The sequence below is a fragment of the Ailuropoda melanoleuca genome, unplaced genomic scaffold, assembly GCF_002007445.2.
Source record: "Ailuropoda melanoleuca isolate Jingjing unplaced genomic scaffold, ASM200744v2 unplaced-scaffold5920, whole genome shotgun sequence".
Classification (NCBI taxonomy): domain Eukaryota; kingdom Metazoa; phylum Chordata; class Mammalia; order Carnivora; family Ursidae; genus Ailuropoda; species Ailuropoda melanoleuca.
This window is the reverse complement of record NW_023232948.1, coordinates 495,707-519,627: the sequence shown is the minus strand read 5'-3', so window position 1 is coordinate 519,627 and position 23,921 is coordinate 495,707. Positions and strand designations below refer to the sequence as shown.

Genomic DNA, 23,921 nt, shown 5'->3' with positions numbered 1-23,921 from the left:
GCTTGCTTTTGTGTTCCTCACGGGAAGTCCCTGGTCAGAGGGAGCGCTAACGTGTGCGTGGCGGGGGGGGGCAAGCTCATGTGTTCTCCGGCATCTCCGATCCCCGCAGGAGAACCGCATCTCTGTGAAGACGCAGGGTGTCGAGGCTGAACTCAGGGAAGGTCCAAGTCCTCCTGTAGGTCAGACAAAAATTAAGCTGGGGCGCCTGGGTGGCTCAGTTGGTGAAGTGTCTGCCTTCAGCTCAGGTCATCATCTCAGGGTCCTGGGATTGAACCCCACGTCAGGCTCTCTACTCAGTGGGGAGCCTGCTTCTCCCTCTCCCTCTGCTGCTCCCCCTGCTTGTGCTCTCTCTCTCTCTGTCAAATAAATAAATAAAATCATACAAAAGAAATGAAGCTAACTGCTTCATACCTTAACTCGAATTTTGAGTCTGTATCTCCAAGACACAGAAGACTTGCACTGATACAAACAGTATCGAGAGACAAGAACTGACATCCGTTTGGGTCCATAAACATAAGTTACTTTATTATATTTCTGTCCCAGCAGAAAACACCAGCCATGTCTGTTCCACGAGACTGGGTGTGACCGTGGGCAGCAGGGAGCCAGGAAGTCTTCCATTAGCAGTCCTTGCAGGGACGCAGCGTGCTGGGAATTGAGAACTAAGTCACTTCCTACAAGGAAATAAATAGGTATTGCACATCTTGACCTAAGCACAATCTGTAAGTCGCAGCAGCAGCACTGAGGACACATACTGCAAGCTCTGTGTCCCAGGATGAGCGCAGGTCAGGTGTTTCCACGACCAATAAACACGTGTTGTTTGCAAACACGTCAAAGGGGCTTTTGGTAAAAAATAAACTTAAATTTTATTGCACGGTCATGGCCAGAATAAAAGGTGTGTGCAGGTCTCCCCCGCAGCCCACATGTTGTGAGCTGAAATGACCCCCACTTTCCTAAAGTTTGCACTGCAACACTTTGCAGACCTACTCTGTGCCTGTTTTTGCTGCCTGACAGAAACCCACTGGGGGCCCTCCCTTCCCAGAAGGAGGCAGTGCTGCGGGGACGCAGGTCTCTGGTAAAGGCGGAGAGGCCACAGTGAGATTTCGGAAGTGGGGGTGCCCGGGTCTTCTGGCACACGTGTCAGGCTGCTGTGACTTCCACTGGGCACGGCGTGGCGAAAGCGACCACCTTGGATGCACCGCCAAGCGCCCAGCAAGGGCTGCTGCAGAGCGAGCCGGGACCACGGATCCTGCCGTCTGGCCCCACGGTGTGCAGGGCAAAGCGACTGCTGCCCGGCCCTGACACCCACAGAAACACCAGCCATGGAACAAGGGTCTGGATGGGAAGTCCACTGGCAACTCAGTCTATTCAAAATGGTTCTACAGTCCAGACAGATCCGATTACCAAACATCTCCCTTATTTTGCTCAGTGAGCCATAGAGTATGAATACGTACTTCTTATTTTCCTACATATCCCCTGACCTACCAGCCTCACAGGCCTCGCTGTCGTGCATGCTCCAGTCAGGCTGGGTCTGGTCCCAGGCAGTGGCTCTTGCCCACGGTCTCCACGTGCCCTCGCCACCCAATGGACACACCACTGTGCAGCGGGCTCCAGGCTTCATACAGGACACTCTAATGAGGGGCACGAACGGGACACCCTTCCAGCTTGGGCAGTTCTCTCCAACTCAGCAGGACACCACGACCGGAGAGGACACACGACACGTTGACCGTGTGACCAGAAAGACCATGCTGGTGGCCACAGCGCCACGTCAGGCACTTCCGGACAGGACACTCCCCTCCTCCCGGACAGGTGGCCCAGCCTCCACCACCAATCCCCTCCTTGGTGCTGATCAGGGCCCCACACAGGTAGGCGTGCAGGAACAAACCCTAACACACAACAGAGTTATGACGGCAAAAATCCACCCCCAGAGACAAACCAAGGCTTTAGAAACACTTTGTGGTTACGTGGAAATTAACACAACCGCCACAGCTGGTCTGAGTTGGAAAGAGCGCTAGACATGGAGCCCGTGTCTACGTGAGCCTGTGCAGGGGACGCCGGCGGAGCCCAGGCAGGAGCCGCTGCGCGCTGCAGTCCGGGCCCCAGCGGCTACTGCCCCTTCTTCGGCGGCACCTGGCCGTTGGCCCCGGCGGGCCGGCTGCTTCTGGGCGCCGGCTGCGCGAAGTTCCAATCCACCGGATGGAGCAGCTGCTGCGTCTTCTTGTGGGTCCAGTAGGGATTGATGACGAGTGTGAGGAGGCTCAGTCCGACGAGGAAGAGCACCAGGTGCGGCGGGTAGAGGCTGCGGAGCAGCCCGTCCCAGTGCCAGAAGCACACCCACCACATGTGGTAGGTCAGCACCATGCGGCAGTGGAACATGTGAATCATCAGCCACTGGTTCAGCTTCCAGAACAGGGAGTCGGACCAGCCGGCCTGCGGGCAGAACAGAAGCCGGGTCAGTGCACGGCCAGCCACACGCACTCGCGCTCTCAAGGGGGCCACCAGCCCAACACAACCCCGCAAAGGCACGCGCGTTCTCCTTGCCCTGAGACTTCTCCGTGGAAGGAGCCACCTGCTGACTGAGCGCCTGCACGGGCGGCGTGGCCCCCTCCTCACCCGTCCCTTCTGCTCCTTCCGACTGTTTCTCCCATTAGCAAAATGCAATCTTCTCTTCAATCTCACTCCAATGTTCACGTTTAACCTTGAGCTCACACATACCGCAGCCCTGGGACAAGAATCTCCGAGAGGAGAGACACTGAGGATGACACATGTTTCCTGCTTTGGGTTTCGATACTTTTACCCCAAGAGCCCATGGACACAGGCAGACACGGACTTTCCTTAAAACAACTCTAAATTTACATTAAACTAATTTCTGAGAGTTGTGGCCCAAACTGAACAGAGAACTTGAAGGTGGTCCATCAGATCGTGGACACCAAGGTGGGACCTCGCTGGCACCGGGACAGTCAGCATTGGGACGTTCCAGCACCTTCAGACCTTCCACACACCAGCCTCTCCAACCTTGTCTCTGCTGAGCCCAAGCTAGAAAATCTTCCTCAGGAATCCATGCCGCAGGTGCCCGCCCCAGAGTGGGGGTGGGGTCCTGCTTTTACATAAGGGAACTGTGAGCAGCAGAACACGACCTCAGGAAAGGGCACGGCTTTACTTGAGCTATGTCTGCGGAGCCCTGAAGGGGACTCAGCAAACCAACTCCTGAGAGCATGCTTTTAAACAATAAGGAAGGAATCCTAATCTCTCATGGCATGAAAACACATCCACACAGCTCTGACGCAGGAAAACAAGAATCCATGGAACTGATGACTCAGGAAAAATAAACTAAGAAAAACAAGGAACTTCCTTGTTGTCTGAAATACTGTGAACTTACCCAAAAATAACTGCACAAAAACTCAACATTATCTAGTACTTTGAGAGCACGCATACCCATGCATGCTTTTTACTAGTCTACTGATAATTCAGTTAGTGTAGGTAACACCCCAGAGAAGCATCCTATTTATTCTGGCAGAGTTTGAACACGACACACTCCAGCTCGATTAACGAGCGTGGACGTGAAGCGAGGCGATGGAAGGGCCCACGGAAAGCCCCGTGAAGGCTCTAACAGCATGCTGCCTTTCTGAGCACATGGGTTCTCGGGGCTGCTGTACCTCTAGCCTCCAGCAGGCAGCCTCCCTAGCGGAGTCTACAGGGATGGACACTGCTGTGCTCGCAGAACACACCACCTCCAGACCTCACGGGCAGCTTTTCAGACTCAGCAAGCACCTCATTTGCTCCAACCCTGTGTTTGGTGCCACTCAAGGTGGACCGTAGCCACATGCTTCCCGTGGACCCCGCTCTGCTAGAGCAGTAAACACACAGGAGTGACAGCCAAGGCACAAATCTGAAACAAGCACAGCACCGCCACATAAAAGGACGGGGGAGAAGCTGAGACCAGGAGATCTGTGTTCTTCAGTCCTGATGGCCACGTGACAGGAGGATAAAACCAAACGTGTCTGATAACATTTTTGTAAAATCAGAAGGCGAGGCTACAGTTCTCGGAGGCTCCTGTCTGAAGGAGAAGCCAGGACCACAGTCAGCCCTCCATCAGCAGGAACCAGGGGCCCTAGCACTCCGGCGTGCCCCAGTCTGGTGAGAAACCCTGTGGCCCTTGCCAAGCAGCCCCATCACCAGGTGCAGAGGCGGCGATGGACAGCACTTAGCATTGGCACAGGTGCGCTGTTCAGTGCCTTCCTCCGACACCCACTGGCAGCACTGGGTGCAGCCTGGACGCACACAGGTGGGGACACCCGGTCCCAGCTGCATGGGCTCTGCTCCCTCGTGCGAGCTCCTCTAGACTTGGCCACACTGTTTCCCAAGGGAACAAAGCACACGTCTGCCCCGCACGGACTCCACCTCCAGAGCTCGGTGCATCATCCATGTTTCCTGCCCAGCCCCTGCCTACAGCTGGCAGAGTGCTCGATTACTACTCATGAGAGCATGTATCTTCTGTGGGACCGTACAAGGAGGCCACAAGCGCACATTTCTCAAGCACAGAAACACGGAAGGTTTGATGTTTCCAATGTCAGATCGCTCCTGTGGAAGAGCGTTAGGCTTCGCATACAAACTGTGGAGGACACAGGGGCAGGGCACACCTCAAGGCCGCCTCCCCATCGCCACTCCATCACACTTAGTGACATGGACTCCATCCCACTTTGCCATTCCCCCCAAAATTCACAGAACAAAGGGCTCTTCTCCATTATTCTCCTCATTGCTAAAAGTGGCCTTTTAAAATTATTAATTTTCATATCACAAATATGAACTTTTATAGTAATTATGTTAAGTTCAGAAAGCTCAAAGCTTGAGAACTGAGCATTCTTTGGCGTAAGTTGGGCACCGTCACCTCGTGTCCAGTGTCACCAAGTGCTCTGAGCAGGGACAGGGACAAAGTCGGTGACAGCACGTACAGAGACCGCTTTGTGCAGCTCTGGCTCCCGGGGCTAGCACTGCACGGCACACGTGTGTGGAAACTGACATGCCCTCATTCACACTACGGGCTAGTCGTTTGTGGGTGAATTTTATCCAGAGGTTCGAGTTCTGGGCAATTCGTTTATTAACTCTAACATTTCGGAATCAGTCGAGAAGGAAATGCTAAGAACAAGCCACTGGTGGAGGCAGAGCCCGTCTTAAATTACGGTGATGTTTGCTGTCTTGATGTACATCCTTTGCTCTCTCAACAAATCAGACCTGAATGGTCTGGCAGATCCTTGAATCCGGATGCCCAACCATGCATGACTTTGGCAGCTAGGGTAAAAGCTGAAAAGGATTTCAATACTGTAGGCAGCATTTACTTACGTTTAGTATATGTGAACTACAACAAGAAGTGAAACATCTAGAATAACTGACCTAAGCCACCTTAACTTGGGGTACAGTTCTGCCATAGGGGTCCACTGGTTTGGCAGAGTCAGTTTCATGAGGGTGTTAAGAAGTGAAGACACAGAGATCCCTTCTTCCGTTCTGCACAGGCAGCACCCAGCAAACTGTAGCAATAGCAGCAAAATCCAAAACCGAGTCTCTGTCCCAGGCATACCCACCGCTAGAGTCCGCCCGTGTCCTGAGGATGCAGGGACCAGGCGCTGGACCTCCCCGCCGGCCCTGCTCCCCCCACTCGGAGCAGGTGAGTCCGCGGGAGGCTGGTGGCCACGTCTGGCCCCAGGCGGTGTACAGACAGGTCTGAGAAATACACATGAGACCACTGAACATTGATCACCTTATGGGCTGGAAAGAGGAAGATTTTCTTTCTTTTTTTTAAGAAGTACCTACAAAAAAATAAAAAATCCAGATAACGAATCATCTATTTTCTCAAACATGTGAATTACATCCCAGGCATGTCTGTCTTGTAGGTCTGGGGTAGGTCCCTGCTGACCACAGCGGTCCAGCCCACCCAGGTGAGCGGGCTCCTCTGTCCGGGGAGCAGATGGGACAGGGCCGCTGGACCACAGCCTGACCGTCCAGCACACCCTCCATCCACAGCCAACCACAATGTTGGTGCTGTGCTCGATGCCAGAGAACACAGGGAAGTCTCAGCCCCTGCTCTCCGCCCTTGGGAAGCCCCTCTCTGTGGAGAGGACACCCACAAGGAGAGGACTGAGCAGCTGCAGGGCGTGAGCAGTACGGGCAGGCGCACAAACGCTGATGGCTCCCAAGTCGCGGCCTCTTACCAAAATGACCCACTGCTGGACCAGCAGCCTCGATGGTCAGAGGTTGGCTGGCTTGACTCCTCCACTCCATTAATGATTTCCAACCTTCCCCAAATCACTGCTGCTACATGGGAACGGTCTGCCCCGCGGACACTGGTAATTCACTCCGATGTTCCCACACTGCCTACCCCAGGGGACCTGAAGGCACTGATGATTCTTCCTGCTTCTTGATTTTCTCCCGAATCTTACCACGGCGTTACAGAAGCGCTCGGGAACATGACCCACTTGTGGTGACTGCATCAGCCACAGACGAAACAAAAAGCAGTATTTCATGTTTCTCATAAAACATCCTGCGAACAGTGAGCCATGAAAGACGGCAAGACATCTGTGCTCCAGATAGAATTCTCAAGAATCTCACCTGAACATTTTGATATCAAAATGAGAATCAAGTTTGTATCCAGAAGACATACAGCTTCTAAAAATACACTTTTGAAAACAAAAAGGAAACAACTGCTACACAAATGATGATGCTAGGTCCCGACACCTCTGATTGGTAGTAAAACAACCTTATTCAGAAACACGGGCATAAGAAAACAACGCGAGCTACGACAAACATCAGAGGACAGGGGTAGGAAGCCGGACCCACCCTCCCCGCAAACACCCGGATTCAGCACAAGGCACACACAAAGCCCCTTTGTGAGAAATCAGAAACTAACGCAGAGAATCTTGCATGTGGGGGAATGCGAGCCACCCTCGCCACGGCAGGGAAGGACCCTCTGGCACCACAGGGTCAGGGGGAGACCCCAGAGAAGGGAGGAGCTGGTGCACATGTCCAGCACCCCAACTTTTCTGAGGGGCTCATGAAGGACTGGCCTCGGTGTGGTTGGTCCTGGAGTTCTGACGGGTCCGGCAGAGTCTGGCTGCCCTGCCCCACGGGAAGAGAGGCGGTGGCTGGGCTGGCAGACCCCATAGCTTCTGTCCCTGACTCCAGCTCCGCATGGAGGGAGCAGACCACACAGCAGCCCACTTTCCCCTGGGGAGGGACAGAGCCAGCAGAGCCCCCCAGAATCTCTGGCCAGGCTGACAAGAGGGGTCGGCTCCTGCCTGAGGACACCATGTGGAGCCTGGGCGAGGTGCCTGCTTTGTCTGATGCACAGACAGCAACAGACTTGGGCAAAGGTGTTCTCAAGGTCAGTCTTCAAAAGCAGACCCTAAGGAACTGGGGTTAAAAGACTTACATGACAGAGAAGGACGGGCAACTGTCCTGAAGACGCAAGTCACTAAAGTCTCAAGAATAAGGCATAAACAAAATGAGAACTTCAAGAGACAGAAAATGTTTAAAAAAAAAAAAAAAAAGTCCCAAAAGGAAATCAAGGAGCTGAGAACACAGTAAAGGAACTGAAAATTTCACTAGAAAGGTTTGCCAACATGATCTCCAGTTCAATGCTGTCCCTACCAAAATGGCAATGGCACTCTTGACAGAAATAGGAGAAACCATTCTAAAATTCACAGGAAACCACAGAAGACCACAGACAGTCATCTGAACCTTGGGGAAGAAGAGCGCGTGGAGGCACCACACTTCCTGACTTCAAACTATATTACAGAACTACTCAGAACCTTAGGGCACTGGCGGAAGGTGGACATGGAGTCCGGGGGCACAGGGCCCACAGCCCAGAAGGAAACCCACCATGGACGCTCAACTTGTTGACTGCAAAGGGGCAAAGAACCTACTACGAGGTAAGGACCATCCCTCCGACGGGTGCTGACCGGACCACGCTCCTACACCAGACACAACAGTTGGAATGGGTTGAAGGCTCACACGGAAGACCGAAAACTAGTACTCCTGGAAGAAAACACGGGGAAAAGCTTCACGACGCTGGTCTTGGCCACGATGGCCCAGCTACGACGCCAAGAGCGCAGGCAACGGAGATAAACAACTGGGACGGCGTGACGCGGACACAAGCCCCACAGTGGGGGGAAGGTGCCTGCAGAGCATGTGACCAGGGACAGGCTACCCTCCAACAGATAAGGAACTACATGCAAAGTGGAAACAAAACTCTGATTCGAAACGGTGCAGGGCTGAGAACAGTTTTCCAGAGAAGACACATACACGGTCCACAGCTGAATGAAAAGCGTCTAAGCTCACTGATCGCCAGGGAGAAGCAAACTAAATCCACCGTGAGGCCACCGCACACAGTCACGATGGCCAGAGTCAGCAACACAGGAGACCAGGGTGGGCGAGCATGAGAAGACCCCGGGACTCTGGCGCAGTGTCACAGGAACGGGAGCCGGGGCAGCCGCAGTGCAGACCAGCATCGAGGTTTTCTCTTCTAGAACAGAACTGCCAAACCATCCGGTCAGCCCACTTCTGAACACTGGTCCAAAATAATGGAAATCAGGACCTCGAAGAGCTGTGAGCGCCTCCCATGCTCACTGCAGCGCTATTGGCAGTGGCTATGATGTGCCCACGACCTGGATGCCCACGGCGGACGCACGGACACAGCGTGGTGCCCACAAACCACACAAAACCCGTCCGTCTGAAAGGGGATTCTGCGGTGGGCCACGTGCGTGAACCCTGCGGACATGACGCTCAGAGGAACATGCCGGTGGCAGAAAGACAGACATGGCCTGCCTCCACCTATGTATCTAAAACAGTCAAACTCACAGCGCAGCATGGAGTGTGGCTGCTGGGGCCAGAGGGAGAAACTCATCAGCAGGCAAAGCTTCAGCAAGCACGGAGAGCAAATTCGAGGGCGCTGCCCTATGCCGCCGCGCCTGCTGTCCGCAGGAACATCTTGCCCACATAAAAACTCATGAAGAGGGTGGATCTCACGGTAAGTGTTAAAATAAGATGAAATAAAAATTTTAAAAAGATATGTGTATACATATATACTATTGGATTTTTTTCCCAAGCATTTGAAAGAAAGAGAGAAAAAATCATGTTTTCTCGAGCTTACAAAATCCTATCGACTAAGTCCTAAGATGCAGGGAGTCTTGTTTTGCTGTGGAGCTCGAAGCCTAAGAGATTCACGATTAGGGACATGGAATTCAACTAGGAGGAGTTCCTCATGGACTCCGCACGCTGTGATTTAGTCTGCGGTGACCGCAGAGCACAGTGCCTAAGGAGCAGTCGTCTAGGCACGAGACGGGACAGGTGCTCGACCCGGCTCCCCAGCCGCTGCTGACGAGGGCAGAGACAGCAAAGGCCCCCTGCGTCCCGCCGGAAACACTCACCTTCAAGAGCATCCAGGAAATGCAGGTGAAGGGGGTGCTGGCCTCCAGGAGCAGTGTGGTCATGGCCAGATAGTGGCCAGCGTCCAGGTTGACCACCGAGCCAAGAAAGCCAAGAAAGGCAAAGAGATGGTGGACAACCAAGAACAAGTCGAACGTGCGGAAGAGCGCGTTGGACAGGTGCACCGCTACGTTTTCAAAGAAAAAGAATCCAGTCGCCGTGGCGATGTGGAACCAGCACCAGTTCCGCTGCCCACGCGCCTTGTCGGCTTGCAGCACGGGGTCCGCCAGCAGGGCCCACAGACCCGCAGCAGTGCTCTGAACACCAAACACGGCGCGCGTGGCCGCCAGGTTCCAGAAGACCTTCTCTCTGGCCACCAGAGAGCGGTACGTGGCATTGAGGGAGGACGACAGCTGGTGGCAGACCACAAAGACGCCCAGGTAGAAGACGAAGCCAGCAACCGCCAGCGTGGAGCGGATCTTCCAGGACGTGTAATCCATGTCGAAGATGCTCTCTGACGTTCCTCCATCGCTCACAGGCGTCATCGTCCTCAGCTGAGCCTACGACAGCGTCCCAGGCCACGCCGCACCTTGTCCAAGAATGCAAAGTCGGTGCAGGTGCCTCTGCGGTCTGCATGTACCCGTGTGCAACCTGCAAGAAAGGACAGACAGGTCACCTCACGGGGCCGAAGCAGGCGCGAGCCCACAGCCCTGCTCCAGCAGGACAGACAAGCTACCATAAAAAGGATTTCTAAAACTTCTTCACCGTATTTGAAGGTACATAGACACAGCAAGAAAACACCCATCGGTGGCCCAGGACAAGGCCAGGAGAGGACCCAGGAGTGGACGGAGCTGACAGGACACGCCATCCCAGACTCCACCGCAGGGCCACCGGGGAGTCACGCTGTGCACACGCTCCACAGGGTGACCCGCCTTCGGATAATCACACGGCCGTCTGCACTGGCAGCTTCTCGGCCCGGAACCCGAGACAGGAACACTGGCCTGGTCGTCCACAGTCTGGAGGGCCACAGCCATGCGCCACAGGCCCGCCACAGCCCTGCGTCTCGCATGTTGGCTTCAGACCGTCCGCGGCTCGGTCTCCGCACACAGAAACAGCCACGGTGCGCAGCAGAGGCGGCAGCCACGTGCCAGACTCAGCCACGTCCAGCACCGGTGTTCGCACGGTGCAGCATGAGGACGCGCCTCACCTGTCGCCGTCAGGGCCTTATAATCACCTGAGTCCCCAATTTGCGTCTGCTACCCTGCCATGCAGCGTGACGTCCGTCCTCAGTCCCCCATCGGAAGCACGCACGGGGCCTGGATCGGAGTGGGGCAAGACCAGCCGTGCATGCCCATCCACAGACAGCGGGAAGGACAGCGGGAATTACTGCCCCCCACAGCTCTGTGCTAAGTTCCCACCCCTGGACTAGATCATTGTCGGGGCCTTCTCGAGCTCTCAACTTCAAGTAATTCTACTTCCGCCCATGAAAACGATCTCGTACACTACATACATAAAAACATAAACAGAGCACGTAACCCGAGGGCCGTGGGTAGAGTTTATCACCGCCCTGTTTCCAAAACTCCTGTTCTCCTACTACCAATGGCTGCCCGTGGGCCGAGAAAACATTATGAACACAATTACCTATTTGAAAAATAAGTTCAATTGAAATAAGCCAATGACTTTTCTCTGTAAGGATGTAAAAACAGAAGGTCATTCTTTCATTGCCCAGAAATATAAACTATTTCTTCTTTTCACAACCACCCCACTTCCTATTCCCACGTAGGTTCGACAAACGTGGAGATCACGAGGAATGAATGTCAAATCTGATTTCCTGCCTCTGCGTTAGAAGACGGTTGCCGTGCGGGTTATACTAGTTAGCAGGACAGAACGGACTGTTGTTACCCCCAGAACGTCGTACAGGTCTGTGCTCCTGCCCCATTTAAGTCTGAGCCTCATGCTCTCAGGACCAGACCCCAACCTGCCCTGCACCCTGCTCCATCCCTACTGAGCCTTCCAGTTCCTTGGAAACCCATCTCCATTATTACCTCTGGGCTGCTGCTCCTCCTGGGTCCTCTACCTAAGAGTTCGTGCACCTGCCCCAGCTGTTAGCCACTCTTAGCTTTCAGATCTTGGCATCCGTGCCGTTTCCTCCAGAAGCCCACTCAGACCAGAGCAAGTGCCACGGACAACACACCTTCTGTTCCTGCCACTGTCGTATTTAGACACGCGCTCTGACTGCTGCTGCTGCTGGAACCCTTAATCTCCCCTAGACCAGCAGCTCACTGAGGCCAGGGGCCATGCCCACCTGTCCATCACTGCACCCCCACTGCCTGATACAGTACCAGGCACAGAGGACACGTTCAGGAAACACTCGTTGAACATAGGCCCAGATTTCAAATTATGCTCACGTGGTCAAATTTACGCAAACAGCAGAGTCTCAAGTCTTCCAAACAGGCAGGGATGTCTGAAGCTCCCTATGTCAGACTTTCAGGGAGGGGACCCCCAGCACAGCTAAGACTCTCCGTCCTTGGGGAGAGCACTACATCGAGCGGAGCTGTGGCCTATGAGACCAAAGCCTAGAGCCACAAGCACTAAACCAGCTGTCAGTCTGTGAATATTCAGCGAAAAGCAGCAGAACAGCTCTTCTGCCCAGACGGTCGCTATGACTGGTCAGGATGCAGAAAGTACTAGCTCATTTAACCCAAACTACAAAGGAAACATTTCTAACCACTGCACCCTTGGATTTGATAATGGTCCTATAATCGAGGGCCAAAATCATAGAAGTGTTTTCCTATTTCTTGGTGAACACGACCTCTAAAGTAGACTAGCTCTCTGTGAGTAGGAATCTGACTCAGGGAGAAAAGACGAGACCACGCTCAATCGCACACTTTCTACCCAGAGCTCTGGGTCTGCCCCAGGGCACGTGCCCAGGAGTGCTTTGTATTGGATGGACTGAAGGTGTCCAGCTGGCTGCTCTGATGGGTTCATGGGCATGGTCTCTCTTCCTCATGCATCCCAAAACACGTACACGTGCACACAGACCTAACACCAGAGGAGAGGCTGGCAGGAGCGCTCGGCTCTGGGAATCTGTGCACAAGTGTGTGTATGTTTCTACCGCCGTATGTTCTGACATCTTAAAACCTTCCTGGCTGGGGAGACTGCCCGCTCAGGGCCAGGCCCACTCTTACAAGATAGCAAAACAGGGAACTAACCAATCAGAGCCCCGCCTCCCCCACTGTAACCACACCCAGGAGCCACATTCCTGTCTTGATCATTCCAGGGCCTGGTGCCACCCCCATTGCCCAAAGCCCACCAAAATTGTTCAAAGTAGCCAGTCCTGAATCATTGACCCTGTCCTGCCTGCCTATCCCATGGAAACCCCAACAAATGCCATGGTCTAAATCTTCCCCTGCCTCCTGACCTGGTGCTTCCCCGGGTGGCCCAGCATGGGGTGGCATGGCGTGCCTTCTGTCTCTAGGACCCATGACTATAATGACCTTGGTTTTCCTGAGCCTCTGCTCTGTGTTCTCTTGGCTGCACCTACCTCATAAAAGGACCCAGAACAATCTGGTTCTGCAGCAAGTCACCTTCTAACCCATGAGGGTGGGGGACTATGAAGTTTACAGGTGCGGAGCAACTTCCGGCAAAGAATCCAGGGTTCGGGAGAAGGAAGCCTCACCACCACGAACTTCCCAGTCACCATGAAAAGTGTTAGCCTGCACTAAACTGCAAACTCTGTGAAAATACAGACTCCTCCTAAGATTTCTTCTTGTACTTTCCCACAAGTCGGTCAGAGATCGGGGTCACAGTTCCCATTCTGCCACGAATGCAGCAATCTGCACTTAGCCAAGTCACCTAACTTCTGTGGCACCTCGGCCTTAAAATGGGAGGGTCCCCATGACTCTGGACTCACTGGCCAGTACAGGTGCTACCTGGGGAGGTCCGGGTCAGGACTGAGGGACTCCAGGGCCAAAGGAGCAAGAACAGTGGGTTCTAATCTTGGTTCCACTACTTAGGAGCTAAGAAAAAACGTTTCATAACCACCGTGGGCTTGTTTCTGATGAGAATAAAAAATACACAGAAGCGCAGGGTAGTAGGACAGTGCTTACCAATACGAAGCACCTATTATGTGCCAGGCACATTCAACTCCGTCATCTGGTCTTTATAACGTTTCCAATTTCCAAGCCCAGGCTCAGCCCCCTTGTTTCGGACTGGATTGGCACCTGTCAGAGACTTCGGAGCTCTGGTCCCTGGTGCACGCAGATCACCAGCAGATGCTTTGCTGTTGGTCAGTTTCTTCCCTACCTACGGAACACGCCTGGGACGGGGCCCACCTCCAGACTCTGCCTTTACTGCCCTGCAATGATGGCCACACTTGGGCACTTTGCACATGGCCAGGTGCCCTAAGGCAGGTGCAGAGCCACTGGACTGACATGATCTCCGGACCCCACCTGGTTGTAAAAACCACAGAATCGGAGGTGGAATGGTTTAGTGTCTTCCCTCTTCTAAACCCAGCTAGCGTAACTGAAAGACAGCACGTAAGGGTCTTCCTGTGTGCCTCAGTGGTTTGACAAGTGAGCAGATAAAATTTAAAAAATTGGATTATCCTGCTGGAGAGAAACCCTGAAAGCAGGCTGCTGTGAGTCCCTCTTTCTTCCTGCCCCTCCTGCCGTCCCTGCTCCCCACCAAGCAGCACAGGGACAGGCAGGGTCCGGCCACTCCGGGAGGGGATGGCACGTGCACCCTCCCAGATGGTTACAGGACAGGGAACCGCACGCCAGCCTCGCAGGCTCCTGAGCACGTAGGATGGCACGTGCACCCTCCCAGATGATTACAGGACAGGGAACCGCATGCCAGCCTCGCAGGCTCCTGAGCACGTAGGTCCTTTCCTGGGTCCACATGTTCCTGAACTACATGCTTGATTCCCTAACAGTGAGACACTGAGGCAAGGATGGGAGGAACGGGGGTCAGGAGGGAGGCCCATGTAAGGCGGTCATGGGCGGCACAAGCACTTCCCGTGGGTGATGGGCAACTGGTTGCAAGGGCTCAGAAATCCAGGAAAAGCCCCTTGCCTTTGAAGTACACCACAACACAGCCTGAGGCCGGCTGCCAGGTCTGGGAGCCTTCGAGACCACCTTTTTGAAGATAGCTTTGGATCTAAACACAGAACCGCAGACAGGTGAGGGTCAGACACAGAAACAGAGACAACTCACCTACAGCCCTCTTTCTGCTCCCCATCCTGATCCCGATCCCTGCTCCAAACCTGATCTCACGTGCTCCTATACAACTGCCTGCCCGGTGTTTGTGAGCAAGCCCGTGCTGGTCTGGCCGCACCGGGCACCGTGGGTGTCTCGGGTCTGCTGAGACCAACAGCACCGCCCAGCCGGGGATGCTCCAGCGAGGTGAACCACCAAGTGAAGGAGGCCAGGCCTCGGGTCACAGGGACCTGCAGGGACCCAGTCGGGGCAGCAAGTCAGCCTCCCCCGGAGCCCTGAGGAGGCACCGCTGTCTCTTCCCACAGTGTCACAATGCTACCTGAATCCATGCGCCCACAAAATCGGCCAGGCCCCATTCTGGAAAAGCGGCGCGGACAGGGTGGTGCAGACTTCCATTTCTCCTTTTGTCTCCCATTGGCCCGTCAGCCCAACCACATCCCCCCCCAACTTAGATGGCACAGGGGACACCAGGTCACCGCTGTTCTGCCGCTGCATGCCCAATCTCCAGACTGGAGGGCTTCTTCATATGGCCTGAAGTCCACAGGCAGTCACAGCTGGAAGTCACTGCTCCCTCCGGGTAACGAGGGGGGCAGCAGCTCACACCCAGCCCCCCGTTCCACGTGGAAGGCTCCGAAGCCCAGAGCCGCATCCCCAACTCTCTGTGGGCCTTCACTGTCTTTGGGAAAAATCTATCTACACACCTCATCTTTCTTTCTTGTATAAAATTTGGTGGTTTAAGCTGATGCATTGCATTGGACCAGGCGTTTTTTAAAGAACTCCTGAGTGTATCAGAGCTGCAGTGACCCGGCGGCCGTGTCTCCAGGGATGGGACTCTGCAGCCACCAGGACCCTTGGAGCTCCACCTGACTCCCACTGATGAATTCATGGGGTGCTAAATTGCTACAGATACCACTATTTCTGTATTTAACTACCAAAATTGATCCAAAACTTGGAAATGAAGTAAAAAAGATGAAGGAAGTTTGCGTGGTTCTCAGGTCATGCTGGGTTACTGTTTAACAAACCCCCTGAGGATCACCTGACTGTGGGAGAGATAACTGTCCCTTACTGTTTCCCGGGACTGGCCATGTCAGTCAGTGAAGTGAGAGGTTAGACTATGACACTGGTAAGGGGCTGTAATCCTCCTCTCAGCCCAGGGAGAAGAGATAATGTGAAGGCCGTGGTTTCATTGCACTATAGGTATTCACCAGTGCCCCGCTGAACAGGACGAGCTTGTCTGTGCACTCCTTTCATTCACTGGTTCTGACCGGCTTTGTCTTCCTGCTGGGTCAGCCATCCATGAGATCAAAGTAAACTGACTCGGCTTCCCCATCAGTGTGAGAACTATGTTTGTAACATTTTGAGAATTATGCTTTGGCAGTGTGTAAAAATATTTCTTCCAAAATCAAAAGAAATAGAGACTCAAGGAATAAAATTTAGGAAAATGTGAAGCCTAAAAATACAAAAATAAAACTGTGTAATCCCCCGCAGCAGCTCCAGGGAGCACTGCTGCTTTGGGTTCAATCATTTCACTCACTATAAACTCTTATTTTTTCCCATGAAAAGGCATCAGGTATACACACGCTGCCTTGCGCCTGCTTCTTTCCTCTCCATGATATAGGACTCCGTTTCCCCTGCGAATCAATCCTACTGTACAGGGTGTTTCCTCCTGGCACCGAGACCCTCCGCCTCTCCAGGATGCTCTGCTACATCCAACACCCCATTAGGTTTCCCCCTTCCTCACAGTCTCAATTGCTCTGCAGAGAACTTCCTCAAGCGTTCGCGTTCCTTGAGAACCCACCTCATTCTCAGCTCCAGGTTTTAGGGACAGGAGGTGCTCAGCGAGAACCTGCACAGCAAGCAGGGCCTGGAAGGTGCTGGAGGAAAGCTCACAGCTGCGCGCCCCGCTCCTTCCCGACCCCCAGGGCTGACCTGCACAGGGTTCCCCTAGACGCGGGGGGGGTGGTCCCCGGCACAGGGCTCATCTGCACACGGTGGTACTCCCTGCACAGGGCTCCCCTAGACGAGGGGAGGCTCCCCGGCACAGGGCTCCCCTAGACGCGGGGAGGCTCCCCGGCACAGGGCTCCCCTAGACGCGGGGAGGCTCCCCAGCACAGGGCTCTCCTAGACGCGGGGGGGGGCTCCCCGGCACAGGGCTCATCTGCACACGGTGGTACTCCCTGCACAGGGCTCCCCTAGACGCGGGGGGGGGCTCCCCTGCACAGGGCTCATCTGCACGCGGGGGTACTCCCCTGCACAGGGCTCCCCTGGACGCGGGGGTGCTCCCCTGGACGCGGGGGTGCTCCCCAGCACAGGGTTGACACGCACGCGGGGCGGCCGCAGCCCTGCCTTGCGCGTCCCCGCCTCCCAGTCCAAGCCGGCGCCTGGCTCGGGCCGCGCGCGCCCACAAAGCGCTGCGCCAGAAAGGAGCGCGGGCCGGGCTTCGGCGGAGGAAACGCCCACCCCGCCCGCTCGACCCCGCACCCCCGGCCAGCTCGGCCCCGCGCCCACCCGCCACGCACCGCCCTCCCGCACTCACCGCACGGCCACCGTCACGACCCCGCCGCAAACGAGGCCGCGCATGCGCATCCCCGCTGGGCGGGGCCTAGAGCGGAGCAGGGCGGAACCAAGCGCGCGGGGCGGGGGGTGCGGACCGGACGGAACCACGTGCGTGGGGCGGCCCGGGGAGCTCACCCACCCGACGTGAGGCCCCTGCCCCGCCTCCCCCGCCCTCTCCGAAGTGCGTTGACCCCGGTTGCTTTCGTCATGCTCCAGGCTGAGCTCTGGAGAACTGCGGCTGTACGCGGAAGGGGGCGTCTGAGCAGACGGAGCCCCCACGCAATCCCCACTGGGACCCCACGGAGTCCCCACAGGAACCCCACTGGGACCCCACGGAGCCCCCACGGGAACTCCTACTGAGACTCTGGAAGCCCAGGATGCAGCCTAGGCCAGGGGCTGGGCTGCAGCTGGAGGCGACGGCCCCAACCCCACCCCGTGACAGTGGTGACTCAGCAAGCTGAACCTGTAAAAATAAGTTGAGGCCACCCCAAGGCCATAGAGGCTTGGGAACGTGGAGCACTCGAATACAGTTTCACTTCCCAAACCACCCTGTGGTGTTTGCAAATGATGGGACTTCTCTCAACCCTGGTTTCCGGTCTGCAAAGTCAGTAAAACCTGCCCCACTCAGGCGTCCGTTCCCTGGCTGTCAGTCCTCCACCGTGTGGGATTTGGGGAACAAATTCCCTGGAAACACAAAACTTGGAGAGACAGCGTTAACTTCGTGTCCTGGGGAATTCCTTTCCCTCTCAAACAGGTGTTGTAATCTCCCCAGGACCCTGGAAAAAAGAGGTTAAGTTGTTTATACTGGCTTCTGGTTTCCAAAGTCCTTCAGTGCAGACGGTCTCATAGGTCCCCTCAGGTCGCCTTCAGAATCTGCATCTGTGAAACGGAAAATAGGAGGGTGTCCACCCAGAATATGGCCCAGAGAATGAGATGTTTGTTAGGACGGGGAACAGCTGGCATTATATGCTTTCAGTGTGTGCTGCTTAATGATACAAAGTAACTAATTGTGAGATGATGTGTGGAAACACTTTTATGAACTGTGAACTGGGTGCAAGATCTTAGGTGTCCTTGGGTCCACCTTCCTGGTAAGGACGCCTCTAGAATAGAAGACTTCTATGGGAAACACAAAGTTTGCTGGCCTTGCCAATGGCCCCAATTTCTCCCACGGTTTGTTATTCAAGGACCAGCCCCCAGAAGATGGAGTTGAGGGGCTTAGAATTAGGGATTTTATTTTTGAGCATACATGGCCAGGCTTTGGAGAGCCAGCATCAGCCTTGCCTTGGATAAAAACACCTGGTTTTGGAGTCAGATGTGGGCTTTGGAACCACCAGCTTGGAGAAGTTAGTGTGCACCCTCTGAACCTTGGAGCCGTGACCTCCGTTGAGAAGTGTGGCGCAGCTGGTGGGTGTTCTGGGGTCTCCCCGGGGCCCTGACCCATGGGGGTGCAGAGCCCTTGCCCCTGAAAACCCCCCACTGAAGCCTTTTCTTTCTTACTACATTTAACCCCACTGGACATTTGTATTTTTATATGCTCATTTTAGTTCTTTGTTATTTTCTGTGTCTTCTGACCAAAATGTGACCTGCACGAAGGGAGACTTGGCCCTGTCCTCCTCTTATCCCTAGCACTTAGGGAAGTGCTCCTCCATGACCAGTGAATGTCTGCAAACACAGGGGAAGCATCTGGACTAACGTAATCCTCCTGGCCTCCTGCGTGAGACGCCCTCAAATACTTTATTGAGCTGATGAAAACTATGACAGACCCTGAGACACATGCTTTTGTTTTGCTCATTTTCCCTTTCCTGTGATGCGTTGGAGGGAGCCATTTCCCCATCTACCTCTCACTCCAACCTGGGGATAAAATCAGACATTTAAATTGTGAACGCCCTTTGAAAAAAAAGTATCACGAAAGCATTATCTATCTTGAGCACGTGAGGAAGGTTCACATTCACACCTGGGGTTTTGAGTTCAGCCCTTTTTCAGATGTGTGCTACCTGGCTTCAGGTGAAATCCAGAGTCCTTCGTGTTGTATACAAATACAGCTACAGCACTGGCTGAGCCGGCCTCCCTCTCTCCTCGTTTTCTGTGCCACCTTAAAATTAGGAACCAAGGCTCAGAAATAGGAAGTGACAGCGTCCTCACTCACACAGGTGAAAATTCCTCAGCTACGGTTTAAATATTCAAGGATGGAGCCTTTCCACTATGCCTTTATGTCTTCACGCCTTTATGTCTTTAAAGCTAGAGATGAGGTCAGTCCTTTAAAAAAACAGATGCAGGTATAACTGGTAATAAATAAATATAACTGCTAATAAAGAACCAGGTGGAACTGAGAGACCGAATGAAACTGGAAATGCAGCCTGATTTCTGTGCATGCAGGACCCACGGGCCTGTCTTCCCACGGGAGGCCCCTGTGTGTCCAGCCGGGTCCCTGGCCTCCTCCCTCCTACGGACACGACAACAGATGTACTGAGCGGGAGGCACCCCGGCAGGTGCTTTCCGGAAATGGTTCATTCTGGCTTCCTGTGGGTCTGGCACATTCTCAGATGCTCGTAGGCAGATCTGCATGTTTCCTCGGCAAGAAAACCAAGGCCCAGCGTGGGTAAAGCCAAGCAACTTGTCTAACTTACTCAGCGGAGACACGACAAAGCTGAGTTTGGAAATACGAGGCCATGAGATATTTGGAGGCAATCGAAATGGGTTTTTTAGAGGAGGTGGGAGGGACAGTTTTAATGTTCCCTTTCCTTTCTGATCATATAAACAATACATGCTCCTTGTTTGCTTGATTAAGGAAAAGACAGATTTTTGAAAGAGATTAGCAGAGGGCTGGTGAGATCTCTCTCCTCCTGCCTGTTTGTAAGAAGCAGGTGGGATGATCGAGTTCTCACAGGGAGAGTGGGGAGAAGTTTCCTGCTTTAGATGCAAGTGCTTCTCACCAGAGAGCGCAGTGAGCTGTGCAGCAGACATATTCCAAACAATATTTTAAAGCATCGGACCCCAGTTCATGATCTCAAACAACGGGTCACAAGCACACACACGAATCTCCCGACGTCTCCCCTTCCAGTGATTAGGGGCTCAGCCCAGCTGCCATGGAGACGAGAAGGGCTGGCTTTCCTGGGGCTCCTCTCACCCTGCCCCTGCCGCAGGCTCCGATCTTGGGCTCTGCCTTGCGTCATCAGTCCGGCTGAGCGTCCCAGCCCGGATGCTGTCACCCTGGCCTGCTTCAGCAAGAATGCTGCCGGGCCGGCCCAGCAAGAATGGCCTGGCCTTGATGTTGCCCAGCCCCTTGATGTTGCCATCCACCAGCACCCAGACACACACCCGCTCCTGGCCCTCTCCCCCTCGCAGAGCCCACTGGAGGGGCAGCGTACCTACAATGGTACTTTCCTGAAGAAAATCCAAGTCAGCATTCTTTAACAAGTGTCATGGGTAATATTTTCTTCCAATAAGTATGGCAAAAGGAAAGCATTTTAGAAAGAAAAGAAGTTTGTCCAAGAAAAATGCGTTTTCTTGGAATCACTCCTGCTTAAATGAGTATTCATTGTGTCCAGCTCTTTTTCTCTGAGAAGCAGCCTGTGGCTCACATCCAAGATTTTCAGAGGGCTCTGAACGTGGGTCCCTCTACTTTCACGGATGGTGTGACCATGGAAGGTTTGTGTAGTGTCTCTGAACCACAGACATAAAAAGCTGAGATTGGTCTCACGTCTTCCGCAGCACAAGCATTCTGCTGCCCCTGCGTGTCGGCTAAACCAGGGCCGGGCCCCCTCCGTGGAAAATGACCTTCAAGTTAATGGCTGGAATGATCTCGACACCCAAAGAATCCTTAAGTGTCAGTTGGCCAAACATACGACCATAACGACCAGCATTTAAAAAAAAAAATGCCTTGATAAAGATTATGTTTGTTCAAAGGCCAGGAAGCCAGGCTGTTCTCAGGGGCCTGCCCAAGCAGAACATGCATGGACCAGCCCACCCCTCCTGGGGGGCCATGTGGCGAGGTGGACACCTTGGGTTTTCACAGTGGGTGGGGTGGGGGTGCGGTGCTTCGGGCACGTGGTGTGGGGGCTGGCGATGCTGCCACCGTCCCAGCACACAGATCAGCGCCCACCACAAAGGAACACGATAGTGCGATAGTGCAGAGGCTCAGAAATCCTGGTCCAGCCAAAGGAACCGCCTCCAATTACAAACTCAATCACAGGGCAGAGGCTGCCTTTCCCCTCAGGCCGGCCTGGCCAGTTCTGTCCCCTGGAATGACTTCAGAAGGTACACAGTGACTGGAGGGCATAGTGAGCTTTGAGAAATGTTTAACTCCTATCTGCGGAGAGATAGAAGCCCTTGGGTTTTTTTTTAGCCTCAGATACTAGTTTAGGAACAAACTTACAGGCTCAGAACTTGCCCTCTCTCCCCCCAGAAATTAAATACAGAGGCACCCGGGCGGTGGGCGGTGCAGTCCCTCGAGCCTCGTCAGACTCCTGATTTCAGCTCAGGTCCTGGTCTCAGGGTCATGAGATCGAGTCCTATGTCATCTCTACGCTCCCCTGCGTCTGCTGGGGATTCTCTCTGTGCCTCTGCCCCACTCCTGCTCCTGCTCTCTCTCTCTCAAATAAATAAATCTTAAAAAAAAGAAAAGGAACTCAAATATAGAGGCATATAAAAGAAAATAGACATTCAGTGTGTTCGAAAGGGCGGCTAGAATGTTACAAGGTCGGTAAATCCAAAAAGTGGCCCACCAAGGGGGCTGGACTGTGAACTTGCCCGACAGGAGTCCTTACCTGAGAGCTATCTTTCAGATCTTGCCCCGGAGCCACTGCACCCAGTTCAGATCGAGAGGTGGGAGGCGCACCGGACCAGAAACCACCAGCAGCCAGCAGCGATCAGGGAACACACGCCCGGCTCCTGCTTTCTCCCCTCCTTGGAAGGGACTAAATCAAGGCCTCAGTGAGGGAGCCAGGCCCCAGAGCTCTCCTGCTCTCGGGCTCCAGCAGGGGCCCCAGGTACCAGATGCCTTCCTGCTGGCTTGTCAGGATGCTGACTGCTCACTGGACGGAAGCGCAGCCTCCTCCCACTGTCCTAATGACCCGGCAGGCATGACGCATGACAAAGCAGGCCTGAGTCACTGATGGTGGAGAGGGGAACAGGAGTCTGCAGGACTCCCACTGCCTCGGGACACCCATCCTTATCCTCACGCCCTCCGGAGGCTGGTGAAGCGCTCTGGGCTAAGGCCTGAGGCCTGGTGGGTGTGCAAACAGGTTACTGCAGAGAAACTGCCAGTCAGACAGCCCAGGTGAGGGTCTGACTGGGGGAGCTGTCTTACCAGCGCTACCCCCCCTATCGATGATGTGCTGCTCCCCCCCACGCTGGTCTGCAGGTGGGGGGCCGCATCGCTGGATCACAGGAGCAAACGGGATTGCTTTATTTTGGCGCACCCCAAGAAGGCCTTTTGCTCATTTCTACCAGTTAAGTGTTACCCATGAAAGTCAATTAGCTCTGACTTCCAGGCATCTAGGAGCAAATTCTTGTTAGTACCCAAGTTACTTAAAATAAAGCAGTTTGTGCTTGTGTTTACAAACACCAAGACAACAGAGATTAACCTTGGGGTAGTTGCTCTATTGTAGGAAAGGATGCTCTGATGCATTCAATGCTTTTGTTCTAAAGTGGGTTTCATAAACATTATTTTATTCAACGATGTGCTCAAAGACTATTAAAGTAAATAAGTAACATGACTGTTTTCTGTTAACCTTGACACGTTCCAAAAGGGACAGAGATATGGCTCTAAAATAGAAAATAAATCTCCGTTTAAATCATTATGTCTGTGTTATGCTTGTGTCTTGGTCCCGTGTTTTACATTCTGTTTTATGATGTGTTGCTATGTTAGGGCCTTGCTGACTCCTAGGGACAGACCACAGCCCCACCACACCTGTTTTATGTGGCTCTCATCTGGGGGGCTCTAACCCCCCACGCTCATTGCTCCGGGGCCAGGCCTCAGACAAACAGGGGCAGCCCCGACACCCAGAGCCACCAGGTGGCTTGCCAGTCCCTAGTGGGCTGGGCTTCTTCCCCTTGCCTGCTCATTCTTCCCCGTGAAAACCACAGTCAGGGCTTCTCCCCACACTCTGCCCTCACTCCCCCCCGCACCGCCCCCACTGACCCTGATGCTTCCTCGAGGCCCCGTGATGGGGCCTGCCTTGCCTCCTGTGCCTAGAAATCTGTGAACATAAGCTCCTTCCTTTCTGACGATCATTTCTGGGCCCGCGTGTCTCACCGTACCTGCTTAGAGCCAGTCCTAGGTATACTTTAGAACAGTTTGGTCAACTTTATACCAACATTTTCAGAAGAATGAATTGTTCTTCCATCCCTGTTAAAAACTAACAGATAGAAAAACAAAGGCCAAAAATTGCATAAGAACAAAACAAAGCTCACACCAGCAAGAACAAAGCATCTGAATTTACAAGGTGCCTATGTTAAAACCAGATGTGCCTTAGGTGTTGAGAAAGGCAGTGGCTGCTTTGTCCAGGTGGTAGCCCGGACGCAAAGCCAAGGGCAGAGTGTTTTACCTGGACGCGTGTTACTCTAAGGGGATAATAACATGCGAAGTCAGACATCTTCCCAAGAAAGGGCAAGACAGCGGCCGTCCAGACAGGAAGGAGCACTTTTCTGGGTGTTCCTGACCTGAAGCCAGTCACAGGCCCACCGTGTGTCCATTAGAGGGGACCACACCACACTGGAGGCATCTCTGAAGTT

General features: G+C 53.9%; 1 protein-coding gene across 3 annotated transcripts; it reads right to left on the bottom strand.

Annotated features, from left to right (window-relative positions):
* Positions 1 to 498: 498 nt before the first annotated feature.
* Positions 499 to 22,198, bottom strand: CLN8 (CLN8 transmembrane ER and ERGIC protein). 3 transcript variants are annotated; one of them, XR_004623013.1, is made up of 4 exons: positions 17,167 to 17,314; positions 9,417 to 10,065; positions 1,483 to 2,427; positions 499 to 671 (listed from the first exon to the last, which is right to left on the bottom strand). XR_004623013.1 is itself a non-coding variant. In XM_011236105.3 (3 exons), the coding sequence occupies exons 2-3, from the start codon at positions 9,957 to 9,959 to the stop codon at positions 2,104 to 2,106; spliced, it is 867 nt and encodes a 288-aa protein (XP_011234407.1). In that variant the 5' UTR covers positions 9,960 to 10,065; positions 21,953 to 22,198; the 3' UTR covers positions 499 to 2,103. The 3 variants fall into 3 exon arrangements, 2 of the variants coding, with proteins under 2 accessions (XP_011234407.1, XP_011234405.1); XM_011236105.3 differs by lacking the exon at positions 17,167 to 17,314 and adding an exon at positions 21,953 to 22,198 and having other exon boundaries at positions 499 to 2,427; XM_011236103.3 differs by having other exon boundaries at positions 499 to 2,427.
* Between the last annotated feature and the right edge of the window lie 1,723 nt (positions 22,199 to 23,921).